Below are 22,202 nucleotides of genomic sequence, written 5' to 3' on the forward strand. Positions count from 1 at the left end.
TTTTAAATATATAACAAATAAGACAATGCTACAGTGATGTAGGAGGAAACATCAGAGTCAATGGAACAGAATACAGAGATAGACACAAATTTTAATATAAAATTTAAAATTATCACAATATGCAAATTAAAATATAAATATGGTAGCATTTTAAGGAACAGGGAAAAGATAAATTATTAAATAGCCAAGTTGAAAAAATTGATTATCCACTTTAGAAAGAAAAGTTAAATCCTCTAGTGTACTTTGTTGTCCACCAAAAAATAAATTTTTAATGAATCAAATATCTAAATTTTCAAGAAAAATTACAAGAAAATATAAGTGATTATTTTCATGAACCTAAAGAAGAGAATTTCTAAATATGGTACAAAACTGATAGACAGATAAATAAAAACTGATAAATAGATAGATTAATATAATGACTACAAAAATATAAAATGTATATACAGTGAAAAATAAACTTCAAAACAGCAATTTAAAGCCATTTGCAATATAAGAACAAAAAGATTACTCTTTTTTAAATAATAGCTATATTAAGACATAATTCACATGGTAAAAAGTTTATTCTTTTAAAGTATGTAAGTCAGTGATTTTTAGTATATTGATAAAATTGTGCTTCCACCACAATCTAATTCTAGAATGTTCTCATCACCCCATAAAGAATCCCTGTTTCCATCAACACCTTCCCCCACACCTAGTCACAACTAATCTACTTTCTGACTCCATAGATTTGCCTATTCAGGACATTTCATACAAATGGAATCACAGATTATGTGCATGGTCTTTTGTGTCTGGCTCCTGCCACTTAACATCAGTTGTCAAGGTCCATCCATATTCTATCATGTATCAGTACTTCCTTCTTTTCTTATGGTTGAGTTATGTTTCTTTGTGTGAATATATGCATGCTAGGCTTCTTGAGTTCAGGGTCTATATCTGTGACTTTAATTCCATCTTCCCTCAGACAAAGCATAACCAGGTGATCAAAAGGGTGGCACTGCATTCAGCTGGAGATGGTGTCAGCACAAAGAGGGTTTAACCTTTTCGTGACTCACTCAGAGAACCATATTTCTTGGTTTGTTCATTAGAATGTAATTTATCTTTTAGGATTTCATGGTATAAAATGGGGACAGGGTCAGAATTCAAGATCATATTAGAATTATTTAATTTTGTGGTTTCCTAAGCAAAATTTTAAGTAAGAAGAAAAAAAGAAATGAAGCTAAAAGAATGAGTTCTGAGCACCATTGTAGGCACTTCACAGAATGTATGCTTTATGTCTTTTTTAAAAAGTAGGCCATTAAGTATGCAATGCTAAGAGTAATTTTATCTCAGATATAAATGCTGGTCTTTTAAGCTCGAAATACCAATATACAGACAATTTATTGTGGTGATGATTATGCTTGCAATTTAACTTCAGAACTATATTTAGCTTTACTAGTATTTTAACTATAATAAGTAAAATATATGTTGCCAACAATATGTTACTTAAAGTGTAATCATCTTAAAAAGTTAATAATAATAATGTCTGAGAAGTTGTGTAAATATCATATTTATTCAGAATTCTTTTTTTTCTTTAAAGATTGTATTTATTTATTTTTAGAGGGGAAAGGAAGGAGAGAGGGAGAGAAATATCAATGTATGGTTGCCTCTCATGCGTCTCCTGCTAGGAACTGGCCTGCAATCCAGTCATGTGCCCTGACTGGGAATCAAAGCATGATACTCTGGTTCACTGGCCCGTGCTCAATCCACTGAACTACACTAGCCAGGGCAACTCAGAATTCTTTTTTGTGCCTTTATTTTTTTAATTAATGGAAAAGAAGACTTTTAAGATTTCACTATGAATCTGTATTGTAGAACAAATTATTCCCACTGATTCAAATTGAAAATATAAAATAACATGTTTGATTTAAATAAACATATATTACTATGAAAACAATATATTTTTCTTTTTGTTTTTTTATTCTTTCCTTTATTTTTAATTAAATTTATTGGTGTGACATTCGTTAACAGGATCATGTAGGTTTCAGGTGTACATTTATTTGAGATAAGATCTATATACTTCACTATGTGAACAGCACCTTTAGTGTGAAAGAGCTATTGGTGACACCAATTCTTGGGTAGGACTTGTGACATAGAAACAAGATCCCAGAAATAAATTTGTTGAAATAGTTGCTTTAAATTGCAGCAGATATTACAGACAATTCATATACTGCTTCCTATTCTCATTTTGTTCTTTATCCCTTAAAGTTAATATTTTCTAATCTGTTCTCATTTCATCTTCAAAATCAATCTACAGGGCACATGGCAGAGATGACTTTCTCTGACAGATAACAATGGAAATAAAGCTTACTGAATTTGAATGGATTACCTGGAGTCACCAGGACAAGAGAAAAAATCAGTCTAGCATGTGAATCTCCCAGTTCCAATGCTCCTAAGACTTTCCACTATTTCACATTGTCCCAAATAATTAGTTAAAAACAAAACAAAAACAAAAATCTAATTATTGTTATTATTTATGCTAGATCAATCACCTCTGCTTTAAGAATAAAACATATGTGCCCTGCCTGGTGTGGCTCAACAGATTGAACTCTGTCCTGTGAACCAAAGGGTTGTCAGTTCAATTCCCGGTCAGGGCATATGACTGAGTTGTGGGCCAGATGCCCAGTAGAGAACACATGAGAAGCAGCCACACATTGATGTTTCTCTCCCACTTTTTCTCCTCTCTCTAAAAATAAGTAAAAGTTAAAAAGATAACTCAGATGTGTAAAGATAATGTACACTTTTGGATTTAGAATGGTTATATAGATACTTTATTAAATTCCCAGTGACTAGGGGTTATTTAATTAGAGAACTGGTCTGTTCTTAATTTAGGTGACATCAAGATTGTTTATGTGATATGGAGATGACAGAGGGAACTACCTGTTGTCTGGGAACAGGGGAGCCTTTCTCACTTCTGATTTTCAAATCTTCTGCTCTTATCACTGTTAGGAGGAACAAGAGAGCCAAATTTTACACATGGGCTGTAGCAGCTTCTGTTCTGACACACAGGCTCCAATGAAGAAAGTCATCTAGAGGGATCTCCTGGATCCTTTTCTTAGCACAGATAGTTTTAGTGGATTTACTAATTTCCAAGATAGAAACATTGATACCACAAACTTAGATAAGGAAAGCACATTTGAGAAGAAGATGGTCAGTAGAAAAATGGCTAGGGTCCTAAGGCAGGTGAGTTTTGGAAACTCATCTCTGCCTGTGGCTATGACTCGTGAATAAGAAGACTGCATAATGTCAGGTGAGACGGAAAAGATCTGGACATCTGGATAGCAAGGTGCCTGATTCACTGGTTTGGATGTGACTTTGATGAAACTCTTCTGAACTTTGCTATAAGTTTATTTATTTCTCTATATCTCTGAATTTCTCAATAGTCTCTGAACTTCTTGAGTTATGAGATTTAATTTTACTCAAATATATCCTCAATTCCTAACAAAGGTCAAGCATAAAATAGGTTCTTATAAAAACTTATTGGACTGAATTAAACTAAACTGATTAGGTCACTTCTAGTTCTACTTAGGGGAAAATAGGATAAGGGGTACAATACTAAGACAAATGTCATCAGTGACATATGAAAAGCCGTAATGTTACCGAACAAAGGGTCCGAGGGGGGGCAATACTTGGCCCACCGAGAGATGCCAAAAACTGCTACAGAAAACAGGGGCTCCTCCCAAGGACGATACACTAATATCTATAGGGCTCTTCTGTCCGACGCCAATTGGAAAGACATCTCTCAATGCCAGAGATTTGTGAAAAGGAAACAAAATGTATATTTAATGCTATTCAGGCCTAATGCCTTCCTTAAAATATTAAAGTCTTTAAGGGTATACACCTACACACACACAAACACACACACGCACAGCGCTCCCTTCTCCCACTGTCCCAACTCCGGGTACCGTAAATCAGGAAAAGAGCACACGTCCATTTTTTTCCCAGGCTGCTGGCACTGTGAGCTGTGTCGCCTGCCTGTCCAGGCAGGATCTCCAATTAATCCAAAGTCATGTGGCACCTTCCACTGACAAGAGTTCTTTGTACCAAGTCCTAGTCAAAGTCTCTCCTGGTTTCCAGGCCACTCAGCCAAAGGGAGCACGCCAAAGCTGCATGGGCCTCTTCTACCAAAGCCACACTCCACCAAAAGCGCGTCTTTCTTCTTCACCTGGCCGCAGGGATCTCCATTCTGGCAAAGCTGCATGGTCTTCCCTTTCACCTGGCCAAGAGGGGGTCTGCACTCTGCTGAAACCGCATGGCTCTCCCTCCTAATGACTACAGGGGTCTACATCTTTCCAAAACAGCATGGCTCTCCCCCTCACCTGGCCAAGAAGGGGTCTGCACTCTGCTAAAGCCACATGCCTCTCGCCACATGGCTCTCTTGCAGGCACTCTCTCAGAGAAGCAGCCCCAGTTCCAGCCTGGGTAGCCACCACTCACTTCTCCCTGGCCCCAAACTTGGCCACAGCTATTTAACATATCTATGAAACCAGTTAAAGGTTATAGATATGTTAAATAACCATCCCAGAGGTTAGCTGCAAAACTGTTGCTATGCAAAACAGTTCTCAATGGCCCTGCTCCATTCATCCCTTCCCCCAACTGACACCTTGGGGGGGGGGGGGCCGGTGAGGACATCTTAATATTTCCTCCAATATTCCTGTACACTTTGAGTTCTGGACACCATTCCAAATCTTTTCTGCCCCCGCCCCTTGGCTGCACCCTGTATCAGTAAGAACCTAATAAAAAATGGTAGCATGGTTTTGTACATTGGGCATGCTTAAGAAACATATGAATGCTATAATAATACAATATATTACCTTTAAAATATCTTCAGTTTGCTTATGGAACTGAGTGTCATAAGGGTTGTGAGTTATTGAGAAGTGGTGGAAGCTGTGTAATTTGAAACCAGAAGATAACTGTTACTACATATATGGATTGGTGAGGTTTATGACACAACTGCGCACTGACCAGGATATTACATGGTGTCTTCTGTGTGCACCTCTGTGACCATGTGCATAGAACTTTCTTGTGGGGCTCAGTTCAATCAATTTTAGTTTTTTGCATCATCTATTATTTTCTGATTATAAAACAGGCCTGAAAAAATACAATATTTTAACTATGCTTAAATTGTTTTCCAATATATAAATACTGTAAAAGGCTTGCATTTTCAAAGTGCCTGGGTATATGCACCTTCTTTCACTGGCATGCCAGGAGACTACTGATCTCTAGCTTTATTTCCCATTCTCAGAATGATTGTGTCTGCAGAGGTGCTTTGCTGTGATTTTTGTTATTTTTCTTTTCTGGTTCTGTTCTGTGTTTGTCAAATACCTCAAAATATTTTTAAAATATTTGTGGTGAGGAATAAAACTCAGAATATGCTTTGCTAGTTTATTTTTAAAACACATTTAATTAACAAAATAATTCTATGTTTCTTATTAATTTTCCTGCAATTAGGTGAAATACTTCCCTTTAAGAATTTTACAGATAAGACCCATTGAAATTAAGAAAAAACTGACAGTAACCAGAGGGGAGGGGCAATATGGGGAAAAGGAGGAAGGGTCTTCAGGAAAAACTAAATGGACACATGGACAAAACCAAGGGGACTGGGATCAGGGGAGGGAGGTTGAGATGGCTGGGGTGGGGGTAGAAAATAGAGACAACTGTACTTGAACCACAATAAAAAATAAAGAACAAAATAAACTAACAAAACAGAAACATACAGATACAGAAAACAGACTCTTGGGGGCCAGTGGAAAAGGGGGTTGGGGAACTGGACGAAAAGGTGGAGGGATTGAGAAATCCAGATTGATAGTCACAAAATATTTATGGAGATGTAAAGTATAGCATAGGGTATATAGTCAATAATATTGTAATAACTATGTATAGTGCCAGTTAGGTACTAGAAATATCAGGGGGAACAGTTTGTAAGTATATGATTGTCTAATAACTATAGTGCACACCTGAAACTAATACAAAATAATTATAAACATAAACTATAAATGAAAAAAATAAATAAAAATGTAAGCTAAAAGAAAAACAATAATTTTACAGATAGGAAATCAGCCTCAAAATTTCATTTATTTTCTTTAAAAAATGTCACATCAAGTCTTTATGCGAGCCATTAATACCTTGAAATTTATCTTTAAACCAAATAACACATTTCTAATTTTTTTGACTGGAGTTTTTCTAAAAGTTTCTTGCAATGCCCTGCAAGATTAATTGTAAACAAGATAAAAGAAATGGAAAAGAGTATCTGTACTGTTATGTAAATTCATTCTTCCTCTCTTCCTCCCTTCCCACCTCTCTCCCTTCCTTTCTTCTTTCTTTCCTTCCTTCCCTCACCATTCCATTCTTTCTATATGACTTTATAAAAGCCTATTATGTACCAGGTATATTCCCAAGGTTCCACAAAGGTCATGTCATCTATAAGAGAAAACAAGCAAAAAAAAATAAAATACTACAAGACTTGTACATGACAGATATGTTATGTGAAGAGCAACATCCTCTGCATGTGATTGCATGGTTAGGGGATAACAGTCCATGTGGCAGAATATATCTATGTTCTTAAGGCCACACCTCTGCCCTTGGCCCTCATCATGTTTCATATATGGGGAGCATCAAAGACACCTTAGAAGGCATATTTACCTCATTTAGGGAAGGCTGGAAGGGTACCTACTGAAGTGAATAGCATATTCAATACTGTACAAGATCAGAAATATTCTCTATTACTTTGCGGAATAGAAATTAATTGTTAAAACTAGAGACTCATTTTTAAAAGACTTTCACACCACTGAGAGTGAGATATTCTAAACTGTTCTGTTTCTTTAGATGCAACTATTACAAGAGTCCTTAGGGTCTGAATATTAGAGAGTAGTTGAACAATGTTTCCCCCTTTAATAGTCTTCCTTCTTACAGAATAATCTCAGTAGCTGTTAACTCAAGGCTTTTCTCAAGCAGTTTATTCAAGGAATAGATGGGTAATAATTGGGCTTTTGAGTTAAACAAATATAGATGAGAATTCTGGACGCACTATTTTCTAGTGTTGTGACCTTGAACAAAATAACATCTCTAAATTTTAGTTTATCCAACTGTTAAGAAAACGTAACTTTTTTAAGGTTGTTGAAAGGACTAGATGAAACAACACATGAACATAAATAGTGCTGGCCTTGTCAAAGCAGGCGATTAATAAATGGTGGTGGGTAATGGAATAATTCTTATTTTTAAATTTTATCTCTTAATGATAAAATTTGCTCTCTTTCTGTCCTGTTGCTTCAGACAATTGTGATGACCCATTAGCATCCCTGCTTTCTCCAATGGCTTTTTCCAGTTCTTCAGACCTCACTGGTACTCACATCCCAGCTCAACTCAACCGAAGACTTGGTGAGTAGGGTGCAGAATTTCTAAAGCACTGTGTGGATTTGGCATACCATGGTTAAATGGAAGAAAGTGCACCTCTGTACACTGAGATAAAGTTCTTCCTCTTTCAGAGGAAGAATGCAGGTAGGGGCTAACAGTAAAGTAAACATGTCTCTCTGCACAAAATGGATATTCAAATTATGCAGATTCTTTTACCCCAACTCACATTATTCTTCCTTGATGATCATGAGAGGCCTTTGAGAAGTATTTCAAAAAGCATTTGGTTTATTTTAATGTATATTACATAAACAGTTACGGAAATATATTTATAAAAAGTATAAATAAAATCTACAAAGGTTTTCCCTTGATAACTTTAATTTTTACAGTAAAATAAATGTTGTTGATTTTTTAAATGTGAAATACTATTCAGTAAAAGAAAGAAAACACAGAAATATGCAATCCTACCCAATAGAGATATGCATGATTAAATGCTGGATGTGTATCTTTACAGTGTGTGATAGAAATAAGAGCAGACACCCCCTAACTAATCTCTTGAGTAAAATTTATTTGGAAAATATAATGCTAGATATCTATATAGATATAGTTTAAATCTAATTTTAATGTTGGTCATTATTTTTATATTTATATATTTATAATTGTATAGTTACTTGTTTTAATTTTTAAGACTAAATATCTGATAGTTGTGTATCTAATAAATGTCATAAACTCTTTTTCAATTTGAGAAAAATAATTTTGTGTGTAACTTTAATAGATACACTACTCTACTAGAGTTCGAATTAATTGCTTTTAGCTATATTTTCCTTTTCATACGTAAAACCAATCACATTAGTAAGTTTTTTTAATGTTGAACTATCTTTGCATTCTGGAAAAAGTTTTAATTGGTTATTGAATTATTGATATTCTTTTTATAATCTGCAGAATTATTTAATTTGGTGACATTGTAATTTATAATTTTGAATATTAATTGTAAATTTGATTTGTAATTTTATTTTTATATTTGTTTATTGTTTCATGCTATGTTTCACAGATTTTATTTTTATTTAATGGGGTTAGTAATTTAAATGTTAGCAAGTGCTATTGCTTTGTTGAGGGAGGAGTTTAAGAATATTATTTTAAAGAAAAAAGAATGGCTAATTATAAACCCAGCAGGATAATATTAATAATATTTTTTACTAATTTTACCCTTTGCTGAATACTCTGTACCATAACTCTTTAAGGCATTTTACCTATATAAAGTTTTTTAGTCTTCACAATGATAAATAAGGTAAGAATTATTAACTTTTACCTTCAAGTATGGTTCTTGAGGTTCAGAGAAGTTTTGTAACTAAAATCAGAGTTAGGTAAGGGAAATGATTGGTTTAAAATCATAGTTATATAGCTGACAGTGACCAGAGGGTACAGGGGAGGGAATTTTGGGGGGGAAAGGGGAAGGGTTTACAGGAAGAAGTATAAAAGACACATGGACAAAAACTGAGGGGGGGGGCGGTGGAAATGGGAGGGAAGTGGATAGGGCTGGGGAGGCTTGCTGTCATGGGAGTAAAAGACAGAAAACTGTACTTGAACAGCAATTAAAACAAAAAATAAAACATCTGGAGCAAGAAAAAATAAAAAGCAAATTAGATACAAATACACACACCTTAGTTATGCAAATCAAAGGCTTTGCCCATAACAACCACATCAGCAAATTGACTCACTAACACAGGTTTTAAAAAAGTAACCATTCTTGGAAACAAGCTATCAGTCAGAGTTCAAATACTAGTATGATATTTACTGATGAACTTTGTAAATATCTGCCAGTCACTGTTCCCAACCTCAGTTTTTTATCTGTAAAGTACAGCAGTATTGCCTATCTTGCAGCATCATGTGTGGACTAAGAAGACATGGACATATTAAAAGATCCTTCTCACCTCAGAGTGGAGCATAACTCTGGAGCAAGGAGGTACACTTGTCATTTCAGGGAAAACCACAAGTAGGCAAAATTGGGAAGATGCATATAAAAAAACTAGACTACCTCATTACAACATACACAAGAACAAACTCAAAATGGATTGAAGACTTAAATGTAAGTTTCAGAACCACAAAACTATTAGAAAAGAACATATACAGTAAAACCTTGAACATTTCTTTTAGCAATATTTTTTTCTGATATATCTCCTCTGGCAAGGGAAACAAAAACAAATAAATGAATAAATAGGATGATATCAAACTAAAAACTTTTGGCACAGCAAAGGAAACCATTGACAAAAAGAAAATACAATCCACTGAATGGAAGAAGATATTCACTCATGACATATTCAATAAGGGGCGATATCCAAAACTGTAAAGAATTCATGTAACTCAACACACACATTTACAAAAAAAATCCAATTAAATGGGCAGAGGACAGAAGACCTGAGCAGGTACTTCTTCAAAGAGAACATAACAAACGTGAAATAAACTTGTGAAAAGATGCTTCATGTCACTAATTATCAGAGAGATGGAAATTAATAACTATGGCATATCTCCTCATCCTTCTAGAATCATTATCTTCAATAAATGAACAAACATTAGGTATTGGTGAGGATGTGGGGAAAAGGGAATGCTTGTGCATTGTTTGAATGCAAATTGGCACAGTCACTGTGGAAAACAGCATGGAGGGTCCTAAAAAATTAGAAATGAATCTGTCTATGTCCCAGTAATTTCACTGCTGGGTATGTATTCAATAAATCTCAAAACACTAAAATGAAAGTATGTACACACCTATATGTTTATTGTAGTGTTATTTACAATAGCCAAGATACAGATGCAACCTAAGTGCTTGTGCATCAATACATAAATGTTTAAAAGATGGTGGTGCATGCATACAATGAAATATTACTTAACCATAAAAAATAATGAAATCTTATCATTTATGATAGCATGAATCATCCCAGGGGCTATGTTATGTTAAGTAAATAAGTCAAGGAATAAAAGATGAGTACAATATAATTTAACTTATATGTAGAATATAAAAAACAAAATAAACACAAATAATAGAAACAGACTCATAAATAAAGAGAATAGATGGAAGGTTGCCAGGGGGAGGGGATTGCTGGGCTAGGTGAAAGAAGTGAAGGAATTAGGAAGTACAGATTAGCAGTTACAAAGTGGTCACAGGGATCTAAGGTAAAGCATAAGGAATATAGTTGATGAAATGGTAATAACAATGTATGGTGTCAGGAGGGCATTTGAAAATCTATTATCATTGACCACTATGCTGTACACCTAAAGCTAATACAAAATAATAATGATGTAAACAGTAATTGAAAAAATATAACATTTTCATACAGAATGCAAATTAACATACAATTAATTGACAGCTAATTTGATATTGATATTAGCATTTTTCACATATATGCAATATAAATCATGTGCATGTGCATAAATACAAATACACACAGTAGTATATTTAGATTAAGTCATGTATATATAGATGTGATCTGATGTATCCAGATTCAGAGTTATATATAGAGAGAGGTGGATATATGCAGGGTTGAAAATACACATACCTCCATTTCCAATAGAATATATGCATACATGCATATATGAATGCATATAATAATATGTACCTATACGTATTCACATACTATGTATAATATATAAATAGACACTATATATTGCGTATGTGCATATACAGTGTATAGTATAACAAACTTATTTTGTAAATATTATTAAAAACAAATTTGTTAGACCTGGCTGGTGTAGCTTAGTGGATTGAGTGCGGGCCTGTGAACCAGAGGATCGCAGTTTGATTCCCAGTCAGGGCAAATGCCTAGGTTGCAAGCCATTTCCCAGCAGGGACACACAAGAGGCAACCATACATTGATATTTCTCTCCCTCTCTCCTTCCCTCCCCCTCTAAAGATAAATTTAAAAAATTAAAAAATATTGTTCTATGAATTTTATGAGTATAAAATTTAGATATTTCAAAGATAATTTTTATTTATATGGAAAATAACACTACAAATTAATGATTCATTTTTTAAAGACATAATCTGTTTCCACTAAAATAACCTACAAATAATTATCTGTTCTACGTGTCTTCCTTTAAAACTTCCATTTTGAGTTTTTGTTATATTTTTTGGATAACATTGGACAATAAAATCATATAGATTTCTTAGTTTTTAAATTTTTCAATGATGTTCAAGTACAGTTCTTTTCATTTACCCCCTACCACTCACCCACCCCAACTTCCCTACTTCCAACCCTCTATCCAACCCCACTTTGACTTTGTCCATATGCTTTTTCAAGATGTTCCTTGACAACTCTTCCCCTACTTCCTCCATTATCCCTTTCACCCCTCCAGTCCAGTTACTATTAATTTGTTCTTAATTTTAATGTTTATGGTTATATTTTTCTTGCTTGTTTGTTTTGTTGATTAGGTTCCACTTATAGGTGAGATCATATGCTATTGGTCTTTCACTGTCTGGCTTATTTCACTTACCATAATGCCCATTAGATCCATCTATGCTGTTGCAAAGGGTAGGAGATCCTTCTTAATTTCTACTGTGCACTATTCTATTGATCTGGTGATTCCACTGCTGGGATTATACCCTAAGAATCCTGAAACACCAAATCTAAAGAACCTATGCACCCCAGTGTTCATAGCAGCACAATTTACAATAGCCAAGTGTCGGAAACAGCCTAAGTGCCCATCAGTAAATGAGTGGATCAAAAATTATGGTACATTTACACAAAAGATCATATAGGTTTCAAGTGTGCATTTCTATGATACTCAATCTGTGCATTGCATTCTGGGACCACTACCAAAGTCAAACCATCTACTTTCACCATTTATTTGGTCCCCATACCCCTCACCTGCCTTTCCCTTCCTTCCCTGTGGTACAGTTGTCTTCCCCACCATACAGTTGCCTGTATCTATGAGCTTCAGTTTTATATCCCACATACAGAAAGGGGGAGAAAATGAGATTATCTTCTGGCTGGTGGGACCCTTGTAGTACAGACTTCCTCACTAGATGAGTATTCTGGTACACATTTGTATTAGTATATCAGCTGGCATTGTAACAGGCTGCATTTAGCTTTAGTGAATTTTTTTAAAAGACTTTCAGTGTGTTTTCCCATTTCATGATGGGTAATTTGAAAGCACACCTGCCCACACAATGCTGAGTATTCAGCAGTTTTTGACCAAAAATGGCATGACTCTCATGCCCCATTCTCCCCACTTACTGAATCTCAGCCTGAGCAACTTTTTTTTGTTTCCCCTTATGAAGAAAGTCTTAAAAGGGAAACATTTTGCTGATGTGGAAGAGGTGAAAATAAAAACAGCAGAAACACTAAAAGGATTCAAAATTCATATGTTGAAAAATTCTTTAGAGCAGTGGAAAAAATATCTTGATAGGTGTATTGCATCAAATGCAGAGTACTTTGAAGGTAATTTACATTTAAACATGTAAGGATAAACACCTGTTTTAATAAATTCCAAGTTTTGGGGAATATAAGTGAAATTGTGAAATTTCATAAAAGTGAAATATTTTATATAAGTGAAATCATATGGTTTTTAGTTATTTCTGGCTAACTTTTTCTCTTAGCATAATATCCTCAATGTCTATTCATGCTTTCACAAATAGTAGAACTTCATCTTTGCTTATGGTTAAGTAGTATCCCATTATTTATATGTACCACATCTTCTTTATCCTTTCTTCTATTGAAGGACACTTTTGTTGTCTCCATGTCTTGGCCACCACGAATAATGCTGACAAAGGAGTGTATATATCTTTGAGAGCAAATGCTTTTGAGCTTCTCAGGTAGATACCCAAGAGAAGGAATACTGGGTCATATAATAATTCTACTTTTAATTTTTTGAGGAATCAGCATACTGACTTCCATAATGGCTATACAATTTACATTCCCACCAGAAGTGAATGAGGGTTCCCTTTTCATATAACCTCTTCAATTCTTGTTATTTCTTGTTTTGGTAATAATAGCAATTCTAACAGGTTAGTGGTGAAATTTTATTATAGTTTTGATTTTTATTTTTCTAATAGCTAGTGAAGTTGAACATATTTTTATGAATGTATTGGCCATTTATATGTTTTATTGAGAGAGGTGTCTGTTCAGGCCCTCTGCTCATTTTTACAATGAGAATGATTATTTGGTATTGAGTTGTATGAATTTTTTATATATTTTGGATATTAACATCTTGTCAAAATATTGTTTGCAAATAATATCTCCCATTTGTGAGTTGCCTTTTTTTGGTCACTTTCTTTTGCTATGCAAATATTTTTAATTTAATTTGGTCCTGTTGCTTTATTGTTTGCCTTTACTTCCCTTGATTTTGGGATTAAATTCATAAAATGTTCTCTGTATACAAGGTCCATAAGATTAATACTTAAGTTTTCTTCTATGTACTTTATTATTTTAGATCTTAAATTTAGGTCTTTCATCAATTTAAAATTAACTTTGGTTCATGGAGACAAACTGTAGTCTAGTTTTATCCTTTTGCATTTCCTACCACCACTAAATGAAGAGACTTTTTTCTTTATTTTGTGCTTTTTGACTCATTTGTGAAAAATTATTTGCCCGTACACATGGTTTTATTTCTGTGCTCTTCATTCTGTTCCTGTGGTACTTGTGACTGTTTTTCTGCCAATTCCATGCTATTTTGATCATCATTGTTCTGTAGTGTAATTTGAAGTCAAGCAGTGTGACACTTTTGTCTTTATTCTTTTTCTCAAGATTGTTTTGGCTTTGGGTTTTTTTTGTGGTTCTATACAAATCTGATGTTTTTGTTCTGTTTTTGTTAATAAAATGGGAGTAGGATTTTGATGAGGATTGCCTTAAAGCTGTGTATTGCTTTGGGTAATATAGGCATTTTAATTATGTTGATTCTTTTAGTCCATGAACATGGAATATCTCTCTCTCCATTTTTGTTGATTCTTTTTCAATCTGTTTTAAAAATGGTTTGTAGTATTCAGGATATCAGTCTTTCACATCCTTTGTTTAATACTAAGTATTTTATTTCTTTGGTTGCCATTGTAAAATGAATTATTTTAATGTCTTTCTATGAAGTTTCATTGCTAGTATACAATAATTGGAAAATGAAAAAAGAATGCAGTTATTTTTTTGCATTGGTATTGTATCTGGCAACTTTACTATATTTGTTTATTGTTTCTAATAGATTTGTGTGTGTGTGTGTGTGTGTGTGTGTGTGTGAAGTCTTTAGGGTTTTCTATGAACAGAATCATGTTGTCTGAAAAAAAGTAACACTTTTACTTCTTCCTTTCTGATTTGGGTATCTTTTATCTTTTTTTTCTATTTGATTGTTTTTACCAGGATTTCCAAAACTATGTTGAATATAAATGGTGAGAGTGGAGTTTCTTCTCTTGTTCTTGATTTCAGTGGAAAAGCTTTTAGTTTTTTTTACTTTTGAGTATGATATTGGCTAAAGGTTTGCTATATATGGCCTTTATTAGGTTCATGTACTTCCCTTTGACACCCATTTTAAAACTTATTTTTACTTTATTTAAAAAAATATTTTATTTATTATTTATTTATTAGAGATCAGAAAAGGGAGAAAGAAAAAAGAGGGAGAGAAACATTAATGTGTGGTTGCCTCTTGCATTCCCCCTCCTGGGGACCTAGCCAGGCATGTGCCCTGACTGGGAATTGAACTGGCAACCCTTTACTTCAAAGTCCAGCTGTCAATCCACTGAGCCACACTAGCCAAAGCAATGAAACTTCCTTTTACTTTAAAAGAGGAAATACATAAAATGTATCTCAAACTATTAACTATTTCATATGGTTTAAAATCAAGCATACTCTCTACATACATAGAGATTTAAAAATTGCATGATGATTTTAATTTAAATTCTCCATATAGTGTTTTAAACAGCAGGTTCACAGCCAGATGATAAAGAAATTCTATGGTGCACTGCCATTATCACGTTTATCTCTTTCCTAAATGGTTTAATTGTGTGCCTAGCAATTATACTTCTTCTCTTATTAGCTTGTGCTTACCAGAATACAACTAAATATCAGAAAAAAATAGTAGAATATTGTCCTATAGAAAAAAGGTACCTATCAAGAAAAGCTCCTGTTATAACTTCCAAACATGTTATGATCTTTTAATGATGAAAGAATAAGAAACATACCTCATATATATGCTGTCTACAAGAGACCCACCTCGAAAGAAAAGTTTTGCACTTTTGGAAGGTAAAAGCATGGACAAGAATTATTCCATGCAAATGGAGACAAACAAAATAGATGTGATAGCAATATACATCTACAAAATAGATTTCAAAACAAAGGTCACAACAAGAGACAAGGTTACAATGTCTTACTAATGAAATCAACCAAATAAATCTATATAACACTTATAAACACACATGCATCCAATACAGGGATGCCTAAATATATAAATAAAATCTTAGTGAACTTTAAGGGAGAGATTAACAGCAATACAGTCATATTAGGGGTTTTGAATACCTCTCTGTCAATAATGGATAGATCTTAAAAAACAAAAAGAAAATCAACAAGGATACAGTGATTTTAAATGACACCCCAGATAAAATGGATTTAGTTGATATTTACAGAACAATTCATCCTAAATCAGCAGAATATACATATTTTCAAGTGCACATGAAATACTCTCAAAGATAGACTACATGGTAGGACACTGAATACGTCTTAAAAATTCAAGAAAAGTGAAATAATATCAAGTGTCATCTTGAATAACAATTGTAGAAAACTAGAACTCAACTAATAAAAAACTCAAAAACATTCAAACACATAAATGCCAGTAAGTGTGTTATTAAACACGGAATGGGTTACCAATGATATCAAGGAAGAAATCATAAATTACCTGGAAACAAATGAAAATGAGTACATAATAACTTAAAAAATCTACTGAATACAGATAAAACAGTCTGGAGAGAGAAGTTTACAACATTACAGTCTTTTCTCAAGAACCAAGAAAAAAATCAAATAACAATTTAACTTATATCATAAAGACTTGGATTTTTTTCTGGGCTCTCTATTCTCTTCCATTGGTCTATCTGTGTATTCTTATGTCAGTAGCATACTGTTTGGACACAGTGGCATTTTAGTATATTAGATATCAGGTTTTGTGATCCTTTCTACTTTGGTTTTCTCTCTCAAAATTGCCATGACTATTTGGGGTTATTTTATAGTCTCATATAAATTTTTGAAATGTTTGTTTAATATCTGTCAAATATGTCATGGGTATTTTTAATAGGGATTGCATTTAATCTATAAATTGCTTTGGGTAATATGGATATTTTGATGATGTTAATTCTTCCAATCTATGAAGACTGTATATGCTTCCATTTATTTGTGTCTTCCTTAATTTCTTTCTTCAATGTTGTGTAGTTTTCTGAGTACAGGTCTTTTACCTCCTTAGTAAGGTTTATTACTAGGTACTTTATTTTTCTTATTACTATAGTAAATGGAATTTTTTTCCTTTCTGATTCTGATATTTCATTGTTGGTGCATAAAAATGCCTTTTATTTCTAAATATTGACTTTGAATCCTGCTGTTTCGTCAAATTTACTTACTAGGTCAAGAAGGTTATTTTTATGGAATCTATAGGGTTTTCTATCTATATTATCATTTCATCAGAAAACAGTGACAGTTCTTCTTTCTCCTTTCCTATGCATATGCCTTTTAAAGGTGGCAGAAGTATAAAATGAAGTAAAGATAGCCTCTTGAAAGAATGGGGTTGGGAGATCTGGACAGCTACATGCAAAAAAATGAAACTCAATCACCACCTTACCCCATGCATAAAATAAATTCAAGGTGGATAAAAGACTTAAATATAAGTTGCAACATCATAAAAGTCCTAGAGGAGAACATGGGCAAAAAAAATCTCAAACATTCTATGCAGTAAAATAATCACCAATATATCACCCACAGCAGGGGTCTCAAACTCATTTTCACCCAAGACCACATCACATCAGCCTCCAGTTACCTACAAAGGGCTGAATGTAATTTCAGGACTATATAAATATAACTACCCCTTAACTGTTAAGAAGCTGAAATTACATTTGGCCCTTTAAAGGCAACTGATAGGTTGATATGGCCCCCAGGGAAAATGAGTTTGACATCCCTGCCCTAAAGTAAGGGACATAAAGAAGAGTATAAACAGATGGGACATCATCAAAATAAAAAGTATCTGCATGGCTAAAAAAAAATCAGGAAAATGAAAAGAGAACCAATCATATAGGAAAACATATTTGCAAATGATACCTCAGACACAGGTTTGATCTCCAAAATAAATAAAGAACTCACACGACTCCACCCCAGGAAGAAAAGCAACCCTATTAAAAATGGGCAAAGGACCCGAACAGACACTTTTCCAAGGAGGGCATACAGAGGGTTGTGGGGGTGACTTTGCCTGCAAGTCCCTGTCTGCCACAGATGAAAGTAATACTACAAAGACATAATCTGCTTGGGGAGGAGAGGTGGCCAATTTCTCAGGGGAAAAAGGCCAGGGGCCCCTTTCTCAAGGGGCTTTTATTGGGTTGTAATACACAGGAATACAGGCGGTAAGGATCAAACAGTAGATAACATTTCAAATAAATCTGAGGGCTTGGTCTGAGTCAGTGTCTGTCAGGAAAGGGGGTTGCAGAAACTTTGGGAGACATAGTCATTTCCTACTCGAATCCTTATCATATGAATGAAAGCACTCTTAGCAAAGCAGCTTTCACAGGACTTTAGGAACTCTTTGTTACGCCCAATTTCTCCAGATCCAGCTCTAGCTGGGCAAGAGGCTGCACTGCCTCCCCCATCACCCATCAGGTTTATCTGTATTACACAGCCAGGAAGTGCTTCTCCCAGATGAAAATGAGGACTCGGGCTATGTCAGAATAGCTTGGAGGGAGGGGGGCAAGGGTCCATCACTCCCTCTTTGTTGCAGCCCCCCAAGTCCTTCCATGATGGCCTCCCATGTGACTGTCTGGCTTAGATTGCCCCCTCTGAGGGGTCTTACCCATCTCTGACTAACTGACCAAGCATTGGAGGGTGGGGAGAAGCAAAAGCAGCACTTGCTGTCAGAGACAAACTTTGTCTCATTAGTGGTTCGTGTCCTGGAGGTCACTCACTCAGCCTTAGCCGTGGGGGGCAGTTACAACTTCTGAAACCAGCAGAGCAGTTCCCAACAGTACTGGAAGTTCTAGGCACAACAATCAAAAAGAGCAAACAAACAAAGAAAAAGCATCCAAAATGGAAAAAGAAAATAAAGCTGTTGTTATTTGCAGATGGTATGAAGTACATAGAAGACATTAAAGATTCCACCAAAAGTTGCTAGCTCTAATTAATGAGTATGATGTATTTAAGAATATAAAATTGATATTAAAAAATAAGTGGCATTTTTATACACCGATAATAAACTATCAGATAGAGAAACTTAGCAAAGAATCTCCTTTAGTAATGTGGCAACAAAAAAAATAAGGTACCTAGAAATAAATTTAACCAAGAAGGTAAAATATTTATACTAAAAATAGCTATAGAACATTGAAGAAAGAAATTGAATAAGATACAAATAAATTGAAGCATATGCTGTGTGCATGAATAGAAAGAATGTGCATCATTAAAGTTTCCATATTATCCAAAGTAATCTGTAGATTCAACAAAATTACTATTAAAATACCAATGGTGTATTTCACTGATCTATAATAAATACTCTAAAAAATTATATGGAACCAAAAATGACCCTGAATAGTCTCAGCGATCTTGAGAAAAAAATAACACAGTTGGAGGTATTATAATACCTGACAGCAAACTATACTACAAGTCTATTGTAAAAAAAAAAAAAAAAAGCCAGGTATTGGCATAAGAACAAGTATATAGATCAATGGAACACAATAAGATGACTAGAAAGTCATCTGAACCTTTGTAGCCAATTAATATTTGATAAAGGATACAAGAACATACAATAGAGTAAAGATAGTCTCTTCAATAAATGGTGTTGGGAAAATTGGCCAGGTACATTAAAAATGTAACTAGACCACCGACCTATACTATACACAAGAATGAACTGAAAATGAATAACAATCTTTAATGTAAGTCAAGAAACAATAAAAGTCCTAGAAAAAACACAGACAGCAAAATCTCAGACATCTCTCATAGGAATATTTTTGCCCATATATTTGTTGGAGCAAGGGAAACAAAGGAAAGAATAAACAAATGGGACTATATCAAATTAAAAACCTTCTTCATATAAAAAATCAACAAAATGAAAAGAAAACCCATTGTATGAGAGAACATATTTGCCAGCGATGTATCTTATAAGAGGTTAATTTTCAAAATATATAAAGAACTACACAACTCGGCATCAGGAAGACAAACAATCCAAATAAATAACAGGCAAAATACATGGATAGACACTTCTCCAAGAAGGACATACAGATGGCCCATAGACATACAAAAAATATTCTCAACATCACTAATCATCAGAAAAATGCAAATTAAAATGATAATGATATAGCACTTCAGACCTGCCAGAATGGCTATCATCAATAAATCAACCAACAACAAGTGTTGAAGAGCATGCGGAGAAAAGGGAACCTTAGTGCAGTTTTGGTGGAAATAAAAACCAGTATAGTCTCTGTGAAAAACATTATGGAGTTTTCTTAAAAATTAAAAATGGAACTGCTTTTAGAACCGGTGATTTCACTTTTGGGAATATATCCTAAGAATCCCAAAACGCCAATTTGAAGGAATGTATGAACCCCTATGTTTACAATAACACTATTTGTGATACCCAAGGTCTGGAAATGGCCCAAGTATCCATCATTAAATAAGTGGATAAAAATGTACATGTACACAATGAAATATTAATACTTAGCAGCTATAACAAAAGAGAGAGAGAGGAAATTTTACCTTTTGTGCCAGCATGATTAGACCTGGAAATTATTATGCTAAGTGAAATAAGATAGTTGTTTAAAGTCAAATACCATATTATCTCACTTGTATGTGGAATCTAATGAAAAAAATAAACTAATAAACCAAATAGACATAGAGGCATAGACACATAGAACAGACGGACAGCTGTCAGATTGGTGGGGGAAAGTAGGGAATTGGATAAAAAGAAGATGAAGGGTTTAACAAAATAACATATCTACATAAACCATAGACATAAACAACAGTGTGGTGATGGCCAGAGGGTAGGGGATGTAAAGGTAGGGGAAAGCTTGGCAAAGGAGGAAAAATGTGAACATTTGTAACAATATAAATAATGGAAACAAAGCAAAAAGATAAATATCACATTATAAAAAGAGAGAGAGAGAAAAGAAGAAGGGCTCCTAATGTCAACTTAAAAATAGAGTATAACAGCCATTGCTAAATAAAGGACTCTTCTGCAAGCTGTGCTTCAGGAAGAATCCTGCCCTGAACTACTTGCTTGCTCTGTGTCCCTGCTGTCTGAGTCAATCCTTATAAATAACTCCTGGAATCCTATTTCAACCAATAGAACTGAGCATTCCCCACAAAATCAAATTTGCATAGCTATATCCCATTAGCATATTTACTGACCAATTAGAGTGTCCCCACTCTGACCAATCAAGACAGTGATTTTGGAACTAATCAAAGTGTGAGGATGTGGGGTCCTTACCTGCATGAAAATGGACAAATAAGGGATTGGGGATTGGACTTCTCTCCATATAAATCAGCTCCCTCTGGCTTGGGAGGGACACTTGCCCTTTATAATAAAAACTGTGTTTCCCCAGCTAGAGTTGAAGTGTCAAAGACATCTTGCTGGAGTGGATGGGAGCAGAGCTGTTTAATGGGAGAGGAACCTTATGAGAGAGAAAACTTGCCTGAGGGCCATCTCACAGCTGTGCTGTTCCATGTGCTATCATAATGGAGCAGTAACACTATTAAACTGTGTCACAACTGTGCTATCCTGCAGCCATGCTTATCACAGTTGACATGTTTGCATTGAATAACGTTTCTTTCTTCCTCAGACACCATGTTAGAAACCCCTGTTGGTATTGCATTGGTACCAATTACCATTGGTTGATATTATTTAGCACTATGATAGGGTCTCACTGTTCTAAGACCTTGGGTTAATCACAACTACCCCCTCACAAATTTCATTGCTCTCTCTGTGTCATAGGTAAAAAATGCCATTGCACAGAGAGAAAAATAAATATTAGAATAAGAATTCTAGATAGAATCAAAGCTAGTTAATATCTTACAAGATAATAAAATATTTTCTATTAGACAAATGTAAGTTAACATGTAACTTCAAAAAATCTAATGCATAATCAACGAGTAAGAAGCATAAGCAAATAACAAATACATTCTTCTAGAGACTTAAATAATAATTGAGTGAACTTGTTAAAAATTGACTCAGCTGCTGCTAGTTCTGGGCCTGGGGCTGCTTAGCAAGAAGTAGTGGGCTCACTGAGGCCAGATAATGCTTGTTTGAGAGGAATTAGGAAAATCTGAAGCATTACACAAGACCTTTGCATGGAAAAAATAGTGGAAACAGCTTGTGTGAGCCCAAAAATGGGGTGGGAAGAGCATCAGGGAATCACCATAGTGAGGTAAATAATATGAGTCAGGTTGACAGTCTCAGATATGGCACCTGCCTGAAAGCTCTGTGTGGAGAGGGCTCAGGGAAGGAAAAGAAAAAAAAAAAGTCTCTGCCACCACTTATGTTTGGGAGAACACTGTTCCCTGGCTCTTGTCCTGATGCAAGACACTTCAATTTCTCCTGGTATGCCACTGGTGCCTTTGAAGTTGCTTCCCTGGTGCTGGAGCTCAAAGGGAGTAAGTCTGAGTAAATCTATGTGTGGGT

At 34.6% G+C, this 22,202-nt stretch overlaps 1 protein-coding gene across 1 annotated transcript in view; it reads left to right on the top strand.

The window, feature by feature from the left end:
* Positions 1-3,276: 3,276 nt before the first annotated feature.
* The window catches only part of CNTNAP5 (contactin associated protein family member 5), a 519,494-nt gene continuing 500,568 nt past the window's right edge, over positions 3,277-22,202 (top strand). The window contains exons 1-2 of the mRNA XM_037060827.1: positions 3,277-3,283; positions 7,305-7,409. Coding sequence (XP_036916722.1) covers positions 3,277-3,283; positions 7,305-7,409 — 112 coding nt within the window. The remainder of the gene's footprint in view (positions 3,284-7,304; positions 7,410-22,202) is intronic.

Source organism: Sturnira hondurensis, unplaced genomic scaffold (genome assembly GCF_014824575.4).
Source record: "Sturnira hondurensis isolate 20B ecotype Veracruz unplaced genomic scaffold, ASM1482457v3 Scaffold0012541, whole genome shotgun sequence".
Taxonomy (NCBI): Eukaryota; Metazoa; Chordata; class Mammalia; order Chiroptera; family Phyllostomidae; genus Sturnira; species Sturnira hondurensis.